We start from the raw sequence: 14,783 nt of genomic DNA, 5'->3' as shown, positions 1-14,783 counted from the left end.
CAATAACCTCTGTCATCCACAGCAGAGATGCTCTGTGGCAAGTCATTCAGCCTAACATTTTGGAATATAGAAATGATGATGATTTTGGAACATGCAGCTCAGCTAATTACCCCAGGGGTTCTTCCTACATCAGCCAAAGATATTCCAAGTAGTTTCAGAACAAATGGAGGGCTGAAAGAGTGAGTAAAGAGGTTCCAGAACCTTCTTCTCAGATGCTTCTGCTTTAAATCTCTCTTTAACATTACTATGTATCCTGAGGACTTGTACTCCCAAAGGTGTTTTTTCAAAAGGCGATTGTTTTGTCCTTGAAGACATTTCACTTCTAATCCAAGAAGCTTCTTCAGTTCTGGATGAGAAGTGAAACATCTTCAAGGAAAAAAACAAAGAAAAGTCCAATTGCCTTTTGAAAAAAACACCTTTGGGACAACCATGATCCAGATGACTGAGAATCTCCATAGATATTAAGGAATTGGACCTTCTACTATTTGGAGAGTAACAACAGTTTCTGAGGGGAAATAGCATTTAAGGAAACTGGGAAGGACTATAAGAATCTTTTCAAACTTGTTGCTGCTAAATCTTTTAGGTTTCTTTTTGAAGAAATGGAAAAGAGAGCTTACAAAGTGGGGAGTGTACAAATATACTTCAGGGTAATCTGAACAGGGTAGGAAGATTACATTTAAGTATTTGGTCTCAGCTGCATTTTCTTAATATATTGTAATATTCTCTGAGAAATATCATAAAGAAAAGAATAATTCAGTTCTGGATCCATATGAAATAAGAACATTTGTATGTACAGTAAGTGGGCAGCCGTTCTTCCTCCTGAACCAAGAAAAGTTCAGGCAAAGCTAATAATTAAAACTGCCTCTCTCAACAGATCATAAAATCCAGCAGTAAACTCCCTTAACTCCTGAATGTGTGTTTGACTTTCGGAACGTATTTTATTTGTGGAAAAAAAATGTGAGGAATAGATTAATACCACATTTCTCATGGATGTTTGTAATGTTGGGGAATGCCTTCTGCAGCTTATCCAGATACTGTATTTATTTCTTGTTGTGCCAGATAAGGAAAGGAACTTTTTTTAAATGCTCATCAAGAAACATGTAGAAGGAACAAAATCGTAATCGATGAGGTGAGGGGAAAAAAGCTTACTGTTTCTTGAGGCATGTCATGGGACAGACATTGTTGGCTCTGAAGTTACCTATAATTGATCTGAGTCCATCAATCCATTGCTGAAAGACAAAAAGATAAAACAAATACGTCTAGTGTGTGCCCACAAGTGTGCATAGTGACCACCCAATCAATCAATTTAAAAGCAATATAACTACAGAAACATCTTAGAGTAACACAAGTCAGAATAATTAGTAGTGCTTATCTCTCTCTGACCTTCTATCGAAAAAAGCTTGTTTTATACAGATAACTTCTCTTCTTTAAATAATGATACTGAATTCATATATTTGAAGTACAAACACAAAATTGTCAAAATAATCTCCCATTACGAAAAGCTAAGGTTTTTTGCAGCATATGAAAGACTAAAATAAAGGTTTTTTTTTGTTTTTTTTTAAAAAGGAGCCTCTCGTGTTTTAAAAATGCAAGCTTTAACACTTCTTCCAAAGTTGCACCACCAGGTGTCAGCAGAGGTTTGGAATATAATACAGTTGCAGAATTATCCAGAAATTGGGGAAGAAAAATACCGGTATGTTGATATTTCTCTAAGATAATATTGCAACTTTCTTGATTTTAAGAACAGAAATTATGGAAACCTGGACCTTACAGAAGTGGTACATGAAGAAGTAGGGAATTCTGAATCCACAATTTAATATCTACTGATTTAATATCTACCAATATTGTAGCTATCTTATAAATACTCTATTACCTCTTTCCAAAATTAATAATTATGTAAAAACTGATGTCCCCCATGAACAAGCTCTGAATGCATAGAATAGCTAAAAAGGTAAGCAAGGAGAGTACTAATTATAATCTCATTTTTATACAATCTACCCTTTCTGCTTGGACTTCTCCATCCATACACATTTCATGCCATAACCTATAAATACCATCTTTGGCTATCTAATAATCCAAAATAAGATCTATCCAATCTTACATACATACGTTATTCAATAACTTTATTCATTTATGGCACAATTAATGCCATTATCTGGCGATATCAAGCAGAATTTGAATCCATCCTACCTCATCTCAGACTGTAACAAAACAGTTTCCTTCCAGTTGGTTACTTTCTATATGTGCTGCAGAAATTTTACACAGCTCAAAAAATATACATCAGTTTTAAAAATAAATACCTTCTTTGCTTCAGAAAAGTATGAGAAGAAGTGCATCACAAATAGGAACAGCAGCTTACAGATATTTATTTATCACATTTCTATACCTCTTATCTAACTAAGTGACTGCAGACAGTTTACAAAAAAATAATAATAATACATAGTATAAAAGCATAAATAAGAATAAAGATAAAAACAAAATTTTAAAGGTAGGGCTATAATAGTTATAAAGTTAACACGGTGGGGAGAACACCCCCACAAAACCAACCCTCCCAAGGATCACATATCACTCTTTGACCTCCAAGCCAAATAGTAGGATCAATTCTTTCTGAACCCGGAAGAGGGGTGGGTGGGCTGCCTTACCTCTGGTGTCAAAAGTGTTCCAGAAAGCAGAGGTAATGGCAAACCCACAAGATCCACAACATACTATCCCTGATTAACCAGGCTGGGATGGGAAGATACAATTGGGATGAAACATTACATTACAACTTCATTACTCAACTAATAGAATTAGGAAAGGACCTTGGGGGTCATCTAGTCCAACCTCTGCTCAAACAGGAGACCAGTAGTGAAAGCTGAACCGGTTTGCTGGCCGTGCATGCTCAGTGCGTTGCTAAATGTGCACTGCATCCTTGCGTATGCACGGTGCGTGCCAAATGTGCGCTGTGTGCATGCACATGTGCAGTGCGCACCAAATATGTGCTGTGCACGCATGCACAGGGCGCACCAAATACATCCTGCACATGCATGCATGCACAGTACACATCAAACACGTAAGTAGAACAGCGAGGGGGGGAACAGCTGTGCCGCGCAATTTAGATTCACTAGAGAGCAGGATTTCCTGCATCATAGGTGTGCATCAGTATTTTGGATGCACTTTCTGTACAGAAATATATTCTGACAAATAATTCACACCATTGCAGAATGATTATCCAAAGCCTTCTCGATCTAACGTGATGAATATGTTAAAGGTGGTATCACACATTTGGAAAAAAATACATGAATGTGAAAATGCAATTTCAAATTAATATGATTTCTGAAAAGTCTGGGACAGCAGAATGAGAGACATAAAGCAAGGAAACACTGTAGATATTACAAAGCACAACCTAATATTCTGGGACAGATGTAGCTAAAAATATATAAGAAGAGCCTATCAGAAACAGAAACTCTGTGTACCAGGTAGAGAAACAGCAGTGAAATGTTATTTTACTCACATTCTCAGCTTGGCTACCGTTTGTCCCACACAGAGTTTAGTTCAAGACTTTGTTTCAAAAGATGTAGGAGTACCTGACTCTTCAAAATTCATTAGCTCACTATCCTAAAACCCTATTTCAAATCATTGTTACACAAGGTTTTTCTTTACTGGAAGAACTTCTGTTAGGACAGCCTCTATATCTGCATTTGCCTTTTTCTCTGTTCTCTGGGAAAATATACCCTTCAGGCAGAATTTAGGAACTGCCAGGTTTTTCAAACCGAGTTTAATATTCAGTGCTAATCCTTGAATTATGCAACTCTTAGATTTCTGCATAAATACTACTGTCTAAAGTCCTTGAAATATCGTTTCTGACTTGTTTTATTATTGGGAAATTGATCCTGGATAATTTGTAATCCAACAACACCTGAAGGACCTCATGCTTCTCACTTAATCTGTTATAAAATATTATTTTTACATATAACGATCAATCAAAATAGAGCTGGAAGGGATCTGGTCTTCTAGCCCAATCCCCTGCTCAAGCAGGTAATCCTATACCATTTCAGACAGGTGGCTGTTCACTCTTTTCTTAAAAGCACCAAGTGATGGAGTACCCACAATTTCCAAAGGCAAGCCGTTCCACTGGTCAATTGTTCTCACTGTTAGGAAGTTTTTCCTTAGTTCTATGTTGGTTCTCTCCTTGACTAGTTGCCATCCATTGTTTCTTGCCTTGCCTTCTGGTGGCTTGGAAAATAGATTGCCCCTCTTTTCTTTGTGACAACCCCTCAAATACTGGAATACTGGAAAACAACACTGCTATTCAGATGTCCTTTAAAAGAACAAAAACTGGAGCAATTTACAATAAACAACACTTGCTATATCTTAAAGCCTATAAATAAATTCTTGATAACAATATATTCTTATCTTCTTATTTGAATTAAACATGAAAATGTAATACTGTGTATTAAAGGTTAATCGTTGTTTTGTAAAACCTTCTTTGGTTTAAGATGCTATTAAATTATCATGGACATTAAATTAAGCTTCTCTTTCTTCTGGCAGATTATCTGCACTTACTCAATGGTCCCAGAAGTAGCATCTTTTTGAGAATATAATCTTTCTACTTCATGCAGAGCAGCCATAGTGTTTCTTTCTAATACTAGAACAGTTTTGGGAAAAGTGCTTTGGGATCTAATGAATTCAGAACATCACCTGATCCACCCTGGACATGTTTCTGAACTGTCTCATTTCCACTTTTTCATAAGTGAAGAAGGAAAACAGCCGCTGTAAAAATTGCTCTGCCACTCAGAGCAATACCTCTGTAACATGGATAAGCAGTTTGCACGGAATACACACAGACATAGACACAAACAGACATTTTCAAGGACCCTAAACTTGCAATTTAGTGGCTGAATTTTGTTCTGTTACTTCCATTAATCAAATATCAAATATCAGACAGTTTATCCTTCCTTACTGTACAGCCCTTCCTACCATTAAACACAATATTTTTTAAAGAAAGTGCAGGTTATGATCTTGGGTATAAATTTGAAGTCAGTCCTTATGACTTCTAGTTCAAAGGGTTACAGATTACATCTCTCACTGCAGTGTAATTGCTTATCACACATCTACACACTTCCTAATTGTCACACATTTTTCCCATACAGAAGAAACACCCAGATAATTTGAAAAGCAGCACACCAATTCAGCTGAGGGATTAGCTCATTTTTGCCATTGATGTCAAAAGATCTGTGTTTAGATTAATATTTGCCAACCTCTTAAAGAATACTAAGGATTTACATGGAACAATAATGCCACATAACACCAAAGCTGTGTTTAGCTGCAGTACCTTAGCGTCTTCAGTGCTTTCTGCTACCATGTATGTAAAGTTGATGTTCACCAGATCAGTGCCACTACAGACACAAACTATCCGTCCTTCAAGTTCATTTTCTGCTTTACTGACAGCTTCAAGAGCAGCTAATATTTTTGGATCCTGTTGGACAAAATTAATTGCTTGAAAAAAAACCCCTCATGGATTAAAAAAAAGAAATGTATTGGTCATTTTCACCCATAAGCATTTCTTATTTCTATTTACCTTCTTTATATTTTTGCCGTTATTCCAAGCACATGTTTAGAAGTATTTCATTTTCTACTTAGGCAGGTGATAATAGTATACACAGATCATATTCGTGTTAGGTAACTGATAATGGTTTATTTACATTCTGCCTGTGAAGTAATAACAATAATTCTTGGGTTCTGGGTGCAGTGACCTTACCCAAGTGAAATACTCTGATCATAGTTATTGGAGAGAGAGAAAAAATGTACTTTAAGATACACTTCCCCAACTGATACCTTCCAGATATGCTGCTACTTTCAAAATTTCCCCAGACAGCATGTCCCAAAGGTGCTTTTTCAAGAGGCAACTGGGCTTTCCGGCTTTTCTTTGAAGACGTTTCTCTTCTCATCCAAGAAGCTTCTTCAGTTCTGTCTTCAAACAAAAACTAGAAAGTCCAGTTGCCTCTTGAAAAAGCCCCTTTGGGACAACCATGACCTGGATGACTGAGATTCTCCATTGTCACAGACAGCATATAGTACCAAAACATCTGGGAGACATCAAGTTGGAGAAAATACCTTAGGAATAAATCAGTGGCTTCTACTCCTTCTTCAAATGTCCCTTTGAGATCATGGGATCTTTTTAAAACAAGTCCATATAAAAGATTTACAAAAGACTGCCTTACAAAGCATATTTTTGCTGGAGCCACTTGTTTCATATTTAGCATTCAAGTGAAATTTTACTTTCACTCTAGTTTGCTTGACCAAATGAAATTGAGGATTGGAAGGAATTTATTCCCATTGCTTCAGAGAGTAATTTGTCTGGGAGCATTGTTGATTTTCAAATAACATTAAATTTAGCTTTCACAAACTGTTTTGCATTTACAGGAAAATTTCATCACCTACGGTCAACTAATCATTACAGGATTTAGGTTAAATGTTCTTTAGTTTGGTGTAGTGGTGAAGATGCTGGCCTAGAAACCAGGAGACTGAGAGTTCTAGTCCCACTTTAGGCATGAAAGTTGGCTGGGTGACTTTGATCCAGTCACTCACTCTCAGCCCAACCATTTCATGAAGTTGTGATTGAGGGAAAACAGGAGGAGGAAAGAATATTAGGTTCACTGCCTTGAGTTATTTAAAAATAATAAAGGCACAATAAAAAACTATAAAAATTGGACTATATTGTATCTGTCTGCCTTTTGATAAATGTATGAATACAATTTAGATTCACAGAAGGCGATGCCTTTTTACCACCAGCCAAACTAACCAATACTCCCACTGGAAAAGGGGAAATTATGTTAGAAGCATGAATGGAAAAGTATTAGTCTGTGAAATGTATCACTACCCTATGGGCCCAACAGACTAGACAAAAGCCAGGGCTAAGGGAAAGAGATAAACACAATCATGTCATTTTGATGTAGAAGCTTCCAGTTTATTGATCCCATTCAAGAAAACCCATTTGGAAGGTACCATCTTAATCAGAATCAGAATCCCAAAGAACAAATGTATATTAAAATATTATTATACTTATCATAGCCTTCAATGTCTGAAGGCATTCTGAAACAAGAAGCCTTGATCTAAAGTCTAGATTTTATTTTAAATGTTTGTGATACAATGCAAGCATCAGGATAGGCTTCTTAGTGCCACAGATTTACATGGGAAAATTTCAGCACATGTTTCAATATTTGCCACTGAAGAAACTCAGATCTATGGGTGTAATATATTTTTTGTATGTAAACACTTCTAAATTATCTGATCTTCACCAAAAGTTAGTTTCTACAGCCCAGTTTTTCAAAATTAAAAATTCATTGTCCCTCCTTAAGGGTGCAAAGACTTCAGAAGTTCTTGAAACAGAAGAAAGTTTCCATTCCTGGGCCTCAAGCCAATACCAATTGTTTAAAACAATACTTTAAAACAAAACTACAGAAATACCTTTGGTACTGCTCCAAAGCGAATACTGTTGATCAGGGAACATTCTAAAACTTGGCCTTCCTGGAAAAGAAAGGAACATCATAAATGCCAAGCAGCCAATGTGATGTATCTTGAAATAGAAAATACACCAACAGCTAAGCATTCAAAAATACACAATCTTAATTAATACCAGGCAGTATATATTATATTAATGTCAGAAAAAACAAACATGGAAAACCTGTGCTCTCTAGAATTTGTCAGCGTCTAAGTGCCATCATATCTAACAATTGGCCATGGTGGATGAGGTCTGATGAGGAGGGAGTGATCACAACACAGTGATCACTCCTGATGTAATTATATGTGGGAATTATTTTGGGAGACCTGGTGAAGGGATGTTGCCTAAGGAACAGTTAGATAAGAGGGAGCATAGCCCACAGCTGCATAATGGGCAAAGCAAGAGGCCCAGAAGGGACCCTCCCAAAGTTATCGGGCTATACAGGTGATGGTGCAAGAATTGTACTTTCAGTCTTATAAGGTCCTGTTAATTCTGTTTTCAACAAAGCAGAATTTATTTATTTGGCCGTGTTTCCTGTCTGGTCTATCTGGTAAGGCTGACATCTATGGAAAGGTAGGGAATTTTCTGCTCTTCAGAGGTTCTTCCAGGAACTCCACAGAGCTAATGGTGAGAGATGCTAGGTAGTGGAGTTCAGTAACACATGGCCAAAGTTTCAAAGTGTTACACCATTAACCCCAGAGAAAATAAATTCAGCAACTTCATTCACACTCATCCCTCTCATAATTTCCTGCATCCAATTATATAAAATGTGGCAAGATCAATACTGAATCATTACATGAAAAGGAACAAAAATGAGTTGTTGCTATACAGGTACAAAACTGAGGCAAGTAGAGAATGGTTAGAAGATATAGAACAAGGATTGCAAGTCCACACACACAACACACATCTTCTATCCATAAGCACTTTTTTTTTTCTTTTCACTATTAATGGATGGAACTAAATTATTGGTTGAAAATTATTTTCTTCCCTTCAAACCAATATTACAATCTTTGGAATATTTCTTCATCATTATACCTTTAATAAGTGTCCTTAGGGGCTTAGGCACTTTATCTAGTCTGGTGTCCTCTAGTTGTTCAGTTTCAATTCTTATAATCCCGCTACAGCAATGCAATAGTAGTAGCAGGATATTACGGGAGCCGTCTCAACAAATTACAGGCTAGAGCCGTGATGGCGAACCTCTGGCATGTGTGCCACAGGTGGCATGCAGCGTCCTCTCTGTGGGCACGCAAGCTGTCGCCCCAATTCAGCTCTGCCATGCATGCACAGGGAGTGGGGTGTGTGCGGGGCCCCCACACACACATGTGAGGGAAGGGGGGCATGTGTGGGGCCCGCGCACCCATGCACGGTGGGTGCATGCGGGACGCGCATGCGTGGGGCGCATGCACAGGAGGCACACATGCATTGCATTTTGGGGGTTCAGGCACGCTTTGGGCACTCGGTGCAGAAAAGGTTAGCCATCACTGGACAGGAGCATTGTAATCTAAGGCCCTAATATTTGGAAACAGTGCCTCTCACTAGGACAGCTAGAATTGTACCTTATGTTTGTTAGAGGAAGCAAAAATAAAAAATAAAAAAATCATGAGATCATTGTAAATTTTACCTTTCCTTCACTTTTCCATGATAGAAAAAAGCCAAATTCATCAACTTTAAAGAGGCAGCCTGGCTCAAAAACAGAAGATTCCTGTTGAAAGAGAAATCCAAAATACTCAGGTCTGCAAGAAAGAAATTAGAATCCAAATTACCCACCTTTTTAAAAAATTCAGAGACAAAATATGTTAAATGAATGAATAACCAAAGCAGCAATGTGATCTTTGTAGAAATGTTACTCAATGGAGTTAAACAGTATGATCTTGAAGTTTACAGCTTTTACCTATGAAGGAATATTCTTAGGTCCTAGTAGATTTCTATACTGACTTAAGGATATACCTCACCTTTTCCCCAGGCTCAAATTATCCTACTTTAGATACATTATGCAAGAATCCAAAATCTAGAAAACTGTAATGCTGGGAAAGGTAGAAGGAAAGAGAAGAAGAGGCAACCAGCAGCAAGATGGATGGACTCAGTTACAAAGGTGATGGATGCATTGTTAAAAAAGCTGAAGGACTAAGGGACAGCTCATCATGAAGAAAGTCTATGCAGTTGCTAAGAGTTGACAACAACTTGATGGTACATAATTATCATCATCATCATCATCACCACCACCACCACCACCACCACCACCACCACCTTTTCTCATGAACTTGGGTATTCCACACCGGAAATGCAGGGATGGATTTCCACCAACAATTTTTTTGGAGACAGATTTCTAAATCTTACATTTCATTCCATTTTTTAGTTTAAAACAATTACTGGAAAATTTCTCTGATTGAGATATGAAGAAACCACTCATTTTACAAACTGTATCGAAAAGGTAACATTTGGATGCAACTGTTGGAAGTGTACCCAGGTCTACCATTCAGTGCAACAGTCTGCTTGATTCCTGCATAGGAACTACATATGAAGGTTGGTTTGTGCTATGCAAATTATCTCCCTCCACATTTATTAAAGCACTGCATCCTGTTGGAAAAAAATATCTGCCTATTTCTAATAGATATTTTTTTTTATATTTGGGATGGGGAAGTAAATACTGAAACATATTTTTCTAAGCAAAAATCATTCAGCAAATGCTTATGTTTTCTTACTGTATGCTACAATTATTGGAAATGAGATTTGCAACAATCTTAGCAGATCTTAAATCTTTAAAAGTACTTTTTTTTTATTTCAAGAGCTAAGAAAATGGAGTAAAAGTATCGCCAAAGAGGGTTATTGGGATTTCAGCCTTTTACTTGCTTGTCATGTTAAAGAGAATATTCAGCTAATCTATCAAATGCTTGAGATTCCGTTTATGCATGTTAAAGTATCAAACAATGCCAGACAGTTACATTCAGTTAAACAAACTATCTACTATTAAAAGGAATGCTGATCCCATGGTTAAATAAAACATTCTGCATTTTAATCTTTTGAAGTGCAATATGTTCCCTCTCGCATTCCTTGGGATGACCTTTTTTTATCCTTTTATATTTACGCAAATCACTGAATTATCTGCCTTGCCTACATATTATATATATTTTTGTTCTGGATTCTATGGCTTTCTGATCTTTATTAGACTTTGGTCTATCGACATTCTTTTCTTTCTATGCATTTTTCAATGAGGAATTTTAAAAGGATGGCAAAAAAGTAGGAATTCAATTGCTGTGCATTCAGAAAACAATATTTTTAAATACATGTACACCAAGTTGAATGGGAGTGTTTATTATCATTACCAAAACTGCTTGCTGAAGGGAAACTATCATTCAAAATCTTTATATAGAGAGATATAATACGGATTAGTATTAGTCATAATTCTTCCTACCGAGTAGGACTCTGGAACAGCTCTAATTTGGGTTTTTTTCTTCTATCATGGTCACCAGGATACTTAAGTTAGGCTTAGCTCAAAATGAGTTCTCTTTTTTTGTCCCTATCTTGCACAGCGTCTACTTTTACAAAAAGATGGTGTTTGATATTCCTCTCTGAAGCAATAATGACCAGAAACAGATTTCTATTATTTGCCCTCAGAATGCAGTTTCCAGTCGTATTTCCAGATACTGTATAAGTTCCTTACCTCTTCGTATCTGTCAAAAATAGCTCCATCCTGTAGAAAGGAAGGCACTGGCTTCTGCCAGTTAAATTCATATGGTTTTGCCATTCTGTGTCCCACCCTGAATAATTAAAAAAAGCAAATGAAATAAATTGTTGCCATGTTTAACTCTCATAAGGAACCACAAATGATTAATTAGGATTATTCATACAGTACTGCCACTTGTTCTTTATAGTAAATCCTAGAGAAAACCCTCCATTTAAATGAAAATCCAGACAAAGCTTGCCAAGAATCCGAATTTTGCCTATAGGGTATCTTACCTAACAGTAACTACCATTTGAAATTTTGAGATACCTTGTTTCCCCGAAAATAGGACATCTCCCGAAAATAAGGCCAAGCCTGATTTTTGGGGTGGGCATAAATATAGGCCCTCCCCCGAAAATAAGCCCTAGTAAAGGGGTGGGCATGGCCAGCACAGGAGGCAGCCCTTCCCTTCCCCGGTCACCTCCTGGAGGTTCAGCTCCTTAATTGCTGCCCGCTGATCAGCTGAGCCAGTGAGGGCTGTGTAACTCAGCCCAGATCTCTAGAGCACCTCCCCAGCTGCTGTCCTCCTCCCCCTTTTCCTGCTGATCTTTCTTTACTTGGGATCGCAGCACAGACCCACATCCACAAAGAGCTCCATCCTAAACCTTCAGCCTTGCAATTCTGGAAGGGGTGTCTGTGTTGCCATCCCAAAGAAAGAACGGTGTATGTGTGTGTGTGTGTGAGAGAGAGAGAGAGAAACTGCTGTGACATTTCTCCAAAGCAGCAAACAGCCGGAAAAGGGCACGTCCTCCCTAAGCGAATGGGTGCGCTGTGGGAGCCTTGGGCCAGGGAGTCAGCAACTGAAAGTGGTGAGGTTCTGGATGGGTTTGGCTCACTTCTGTGAGTGGATTTGTGCATGCCTCTTGGCCAGTTTAGCTCAAGGGGCAGGGAGGCTGCGCAATCAGAACGCTTGGAGAGGGGCAGCCGAGGGGAGTGCAGGCGGGCGGGCTAGGGGAAGCGCCATGCTGGGCCTTTAAGCGGGGCAGGCCTTTGGGGAAGAGGAGGAGGAAGCCGCTGCTCCACCCACCAAGGACAGCCTCCCTGCTCAGAAGCGGAGGGCAGGGTGGGCCCAGTGCCCAGCAACCGGGAAAGGCTCAGACTCTGGAAGCTGTGCCCACCCTGGCCAGCCAGGCGATGCAGGCTCAGCCACCCCTGCACAGCGGGTACTTCCACCTGGTGCTTCACTCATGGCAGATGACAGCCGTCACCCTCACCACCCAGCATTTCGTCTACCCTATCTTCCTGGTTCCCCTCCACTGTTTCTCTTTTTCTTTCTCTCTGTCACTCTCACACACAGACGGAGAGAGGGAGATGAAGCAGGTGAAAAGTGTTTGGGCGCCCGATAGGCATCGGCCTGCATTTGTGGTGATCCACCAGCAGCCTGTGGAGCTGGCAGCAGAGTCGGACAGTGAGAAGACTGGGGAGGACCATGGGCCAGACCTGGAGTCTGGGGAAGGCCCAGACGAGGGCTCTGCGTCGGAGGCAGAGATGGGGCCAGGGCCATCTGGGAATGATGCGCGGACTCTGGAGCCTCCAGAGTTGGACAGCAGAGAGGTAGAGGAACAGGAGGAGCCTGTTCCTAGTGCACGCATGCACAGAGCTGCCAGAAGGCAAGCACAGCTCAAGCAAAAGCGATGACTCGGGAGTAAGGCCAGGAGATGATTGGCCCCTCCAATGAGGCTTAAAAGAGTAGCAAAGGCTCTTGGGTTCTTTGTAGGAAAGCAACATTGCTAAATCTGTTTCCAGTCGGCGATTCTTGTTTCTGAACTTCATGAGGCTTTGTCAAGAAAGGCCTTTGGCAGGGTGTCAAAGAAGATAAAAGTTTGTGATAAGCCCAAAGGACTATTTCTGAAGGACTTGTTTTGGAATTAATTTGGACTAAGCTGGGAATGAAGTAATTCTCAGCTGTTATAATAAAATAGTTTTGTTTGGGACTAATTGTGTCTTGTAATGACTAAGTGAGCCTAGGTCACAATAGCATTGTACAGTGCCAGCCTGTACGCCTATTCAGTGCTGTAGGGGCGGGGCTACAGCTACGCTGAACTAGGCGCTTTTTGGGCCCTGGTCCTGGTGGCCGCTGCAACTCTCATGCCAGCTCTGCGCACAGCTGGCCTGAGAGCTGCAGCACCCACCAGACCCAGGATTGTAGCCTGGCACCTGAAGCACCAAGTAAGCATGCAGGCTGGTGCTCAGTAGCCCAAAGGAGACGCCTTCCTGCTGGAGTTCCGTGTCCAGCTGGGGAGTGGTTCCCAGGACTGCCCGATTCTCAACCAGCCAGCTGCATGGTAGGAGGGGGCTTCCTGCCCACCTGAAAGAGAGGCTGGGTTGCATAAAGGGGCTTTTCCCAAGACCCTCTCAAGCGCCGGGCTACGGGCTCCATCCCAGGGAGTCTCAATTAGGGCCAAGCTCTTGGCAACCGATTGAGGTAAGACTGTTCTTGAAGGCAGTGCAAGATGCGTGAGGCCTCCAGCTGCTTTTGCAGCCTCAATCGGCTGCAAAAGCAGCCATGATTCTTGCTGTCTCTTCTCTTGCCGGGCATGGCAGGGCTTCCTGCCCCTCGCTTCTCCCCCTCCCCACCCCTCCCCACCTGCCACCCCCAAATTGTTCCCCAAAATAATAAGACACCCCCCCAAAAAAAATAAGGCCAAGCCCTTATATTGGGCTTCAAAAAAATATAAGACAAGGTCTTATTTTTGGGGAAACACAGTAGGTATACTCACAAAAGGCTCTATGGAGAGTGCGATAAGAACAAAGCATTCATTTATTGGAAATCTAACTACTGAAGATGCCTATAATTTCTGGCATCCAGGCATACCCTTATTTACTTTATCTGATTTCCAAATCAATGGGCATATTTCTAAATCAGTACCAACCATCTACCAATCCTTTTAATTTTGTTAAAGTGCCCATGTCCTCCTTCTTAAAATGAAAGATGTGCTTTGCACATGATAACCATCTATGTGGTTTTGTTATAGGAATAAAATAACATTTTTTAAAAAAAAAAACCATACTGGTGGTAGAAGCCTGGCAGGTAGCAAAGAAAATATTCATCACATTGATTTTAGTAAATATTTATTCAGAAATATTTATAAGTCCTCATTTTAATCAACTGTTTGAGTTTAAGTGATGGAATTTAGAATTAAACCATCATGACATTCATTAAGATCTCTAGCTGAAAATGACAAACATTCAGGAACAAAAATGAAAACATTCAAAATGCTATTTAATACTATTAATCAGAGAGATTTTTAAGTAAACCCTAGGGCTACAAGTCAGAAAATATGAACAGCGTCAAAAGCCAGAGGCAGCTAAAGAAAAATATATGAAATGGTGATCTCATTAAAAGCTGCAATGTGGAGAGAGGGGGAAAAAACACCAACAAAAAGAAAGACAAAACAGTTTAGCCTTGGCAAATTGCTGAAAAGTATTGCTAGACAACATAATTTTCATTTGAATAAACAAAGCAGCCTTTATTTCAAGTTCTAAAAGGCTACACTTTCCCTGCAGAATTTAGATGTACCCTTTTTAATATTTTCAATTTAACGGTTGAAAAACAAATTTTGCAAAGGATTTCAGGCC

General features: G+C 39.6%; 1 protein-coding gene across 1 annotated transcript in view; it reads right to left on the bottom strand.

The window, feature by feature from the left end:
- PLCB4 (phospholipase C beta 4) overlaps positions 1–14,783 on the bottom strand; it is a 148,374-nt gene that overhangs the window by 62,977 nt on the left and 70,614 nt on the right. Inside the window, exons 2-6 of the mRNA XM_070956301.1 lie at positions 11,145–11,241; positions 9,105–9,185; positions 7,450–7,509; positions 5,315–5,458; positions 1,150–1,229 (exon numbers count right to left, since the gene is read on the bottom strand). Of these exons, the coding sequence (XP_070812402.1) occupies positions 1,150–1,229; positions 5,315–5,458; positions 7,450–7,509; positions 9,105–9,185; positions 11,145–11,228 (449 nt within the window). The 5' untranslated portion in view covers positions 11,229–11,241. The remainder of the gene's footprint in view (positions 1–1,149; positions 1,230–5,314; positions 5,459–7,449; positions 7,510–9,104; positions 9,186–11,144; positions 11,242–14,783) is intronic.

This window comes from Pituophis catenifer, unplaced genomic scaffold, assembly GCF_029215685.1.
Source record: "Pituophis catenifer annectens isolate HBS135680 unplaced genomic scaffold, rPitCat1.0.hap2 SCAF_1, whole genome shotgun sequence".
NCBI classification, from domain to species: Eukaryota; Metazoa; Chordata; class Lepidosauria; order Squamata; family Colubridae; genus Pituophis; species Pituophis catenifer.
The sequence above is the reverse complement of the archived record's forward strand: the minus strand, read 5'-3'. Positions and strand labels throughout refer to the sequence as shown.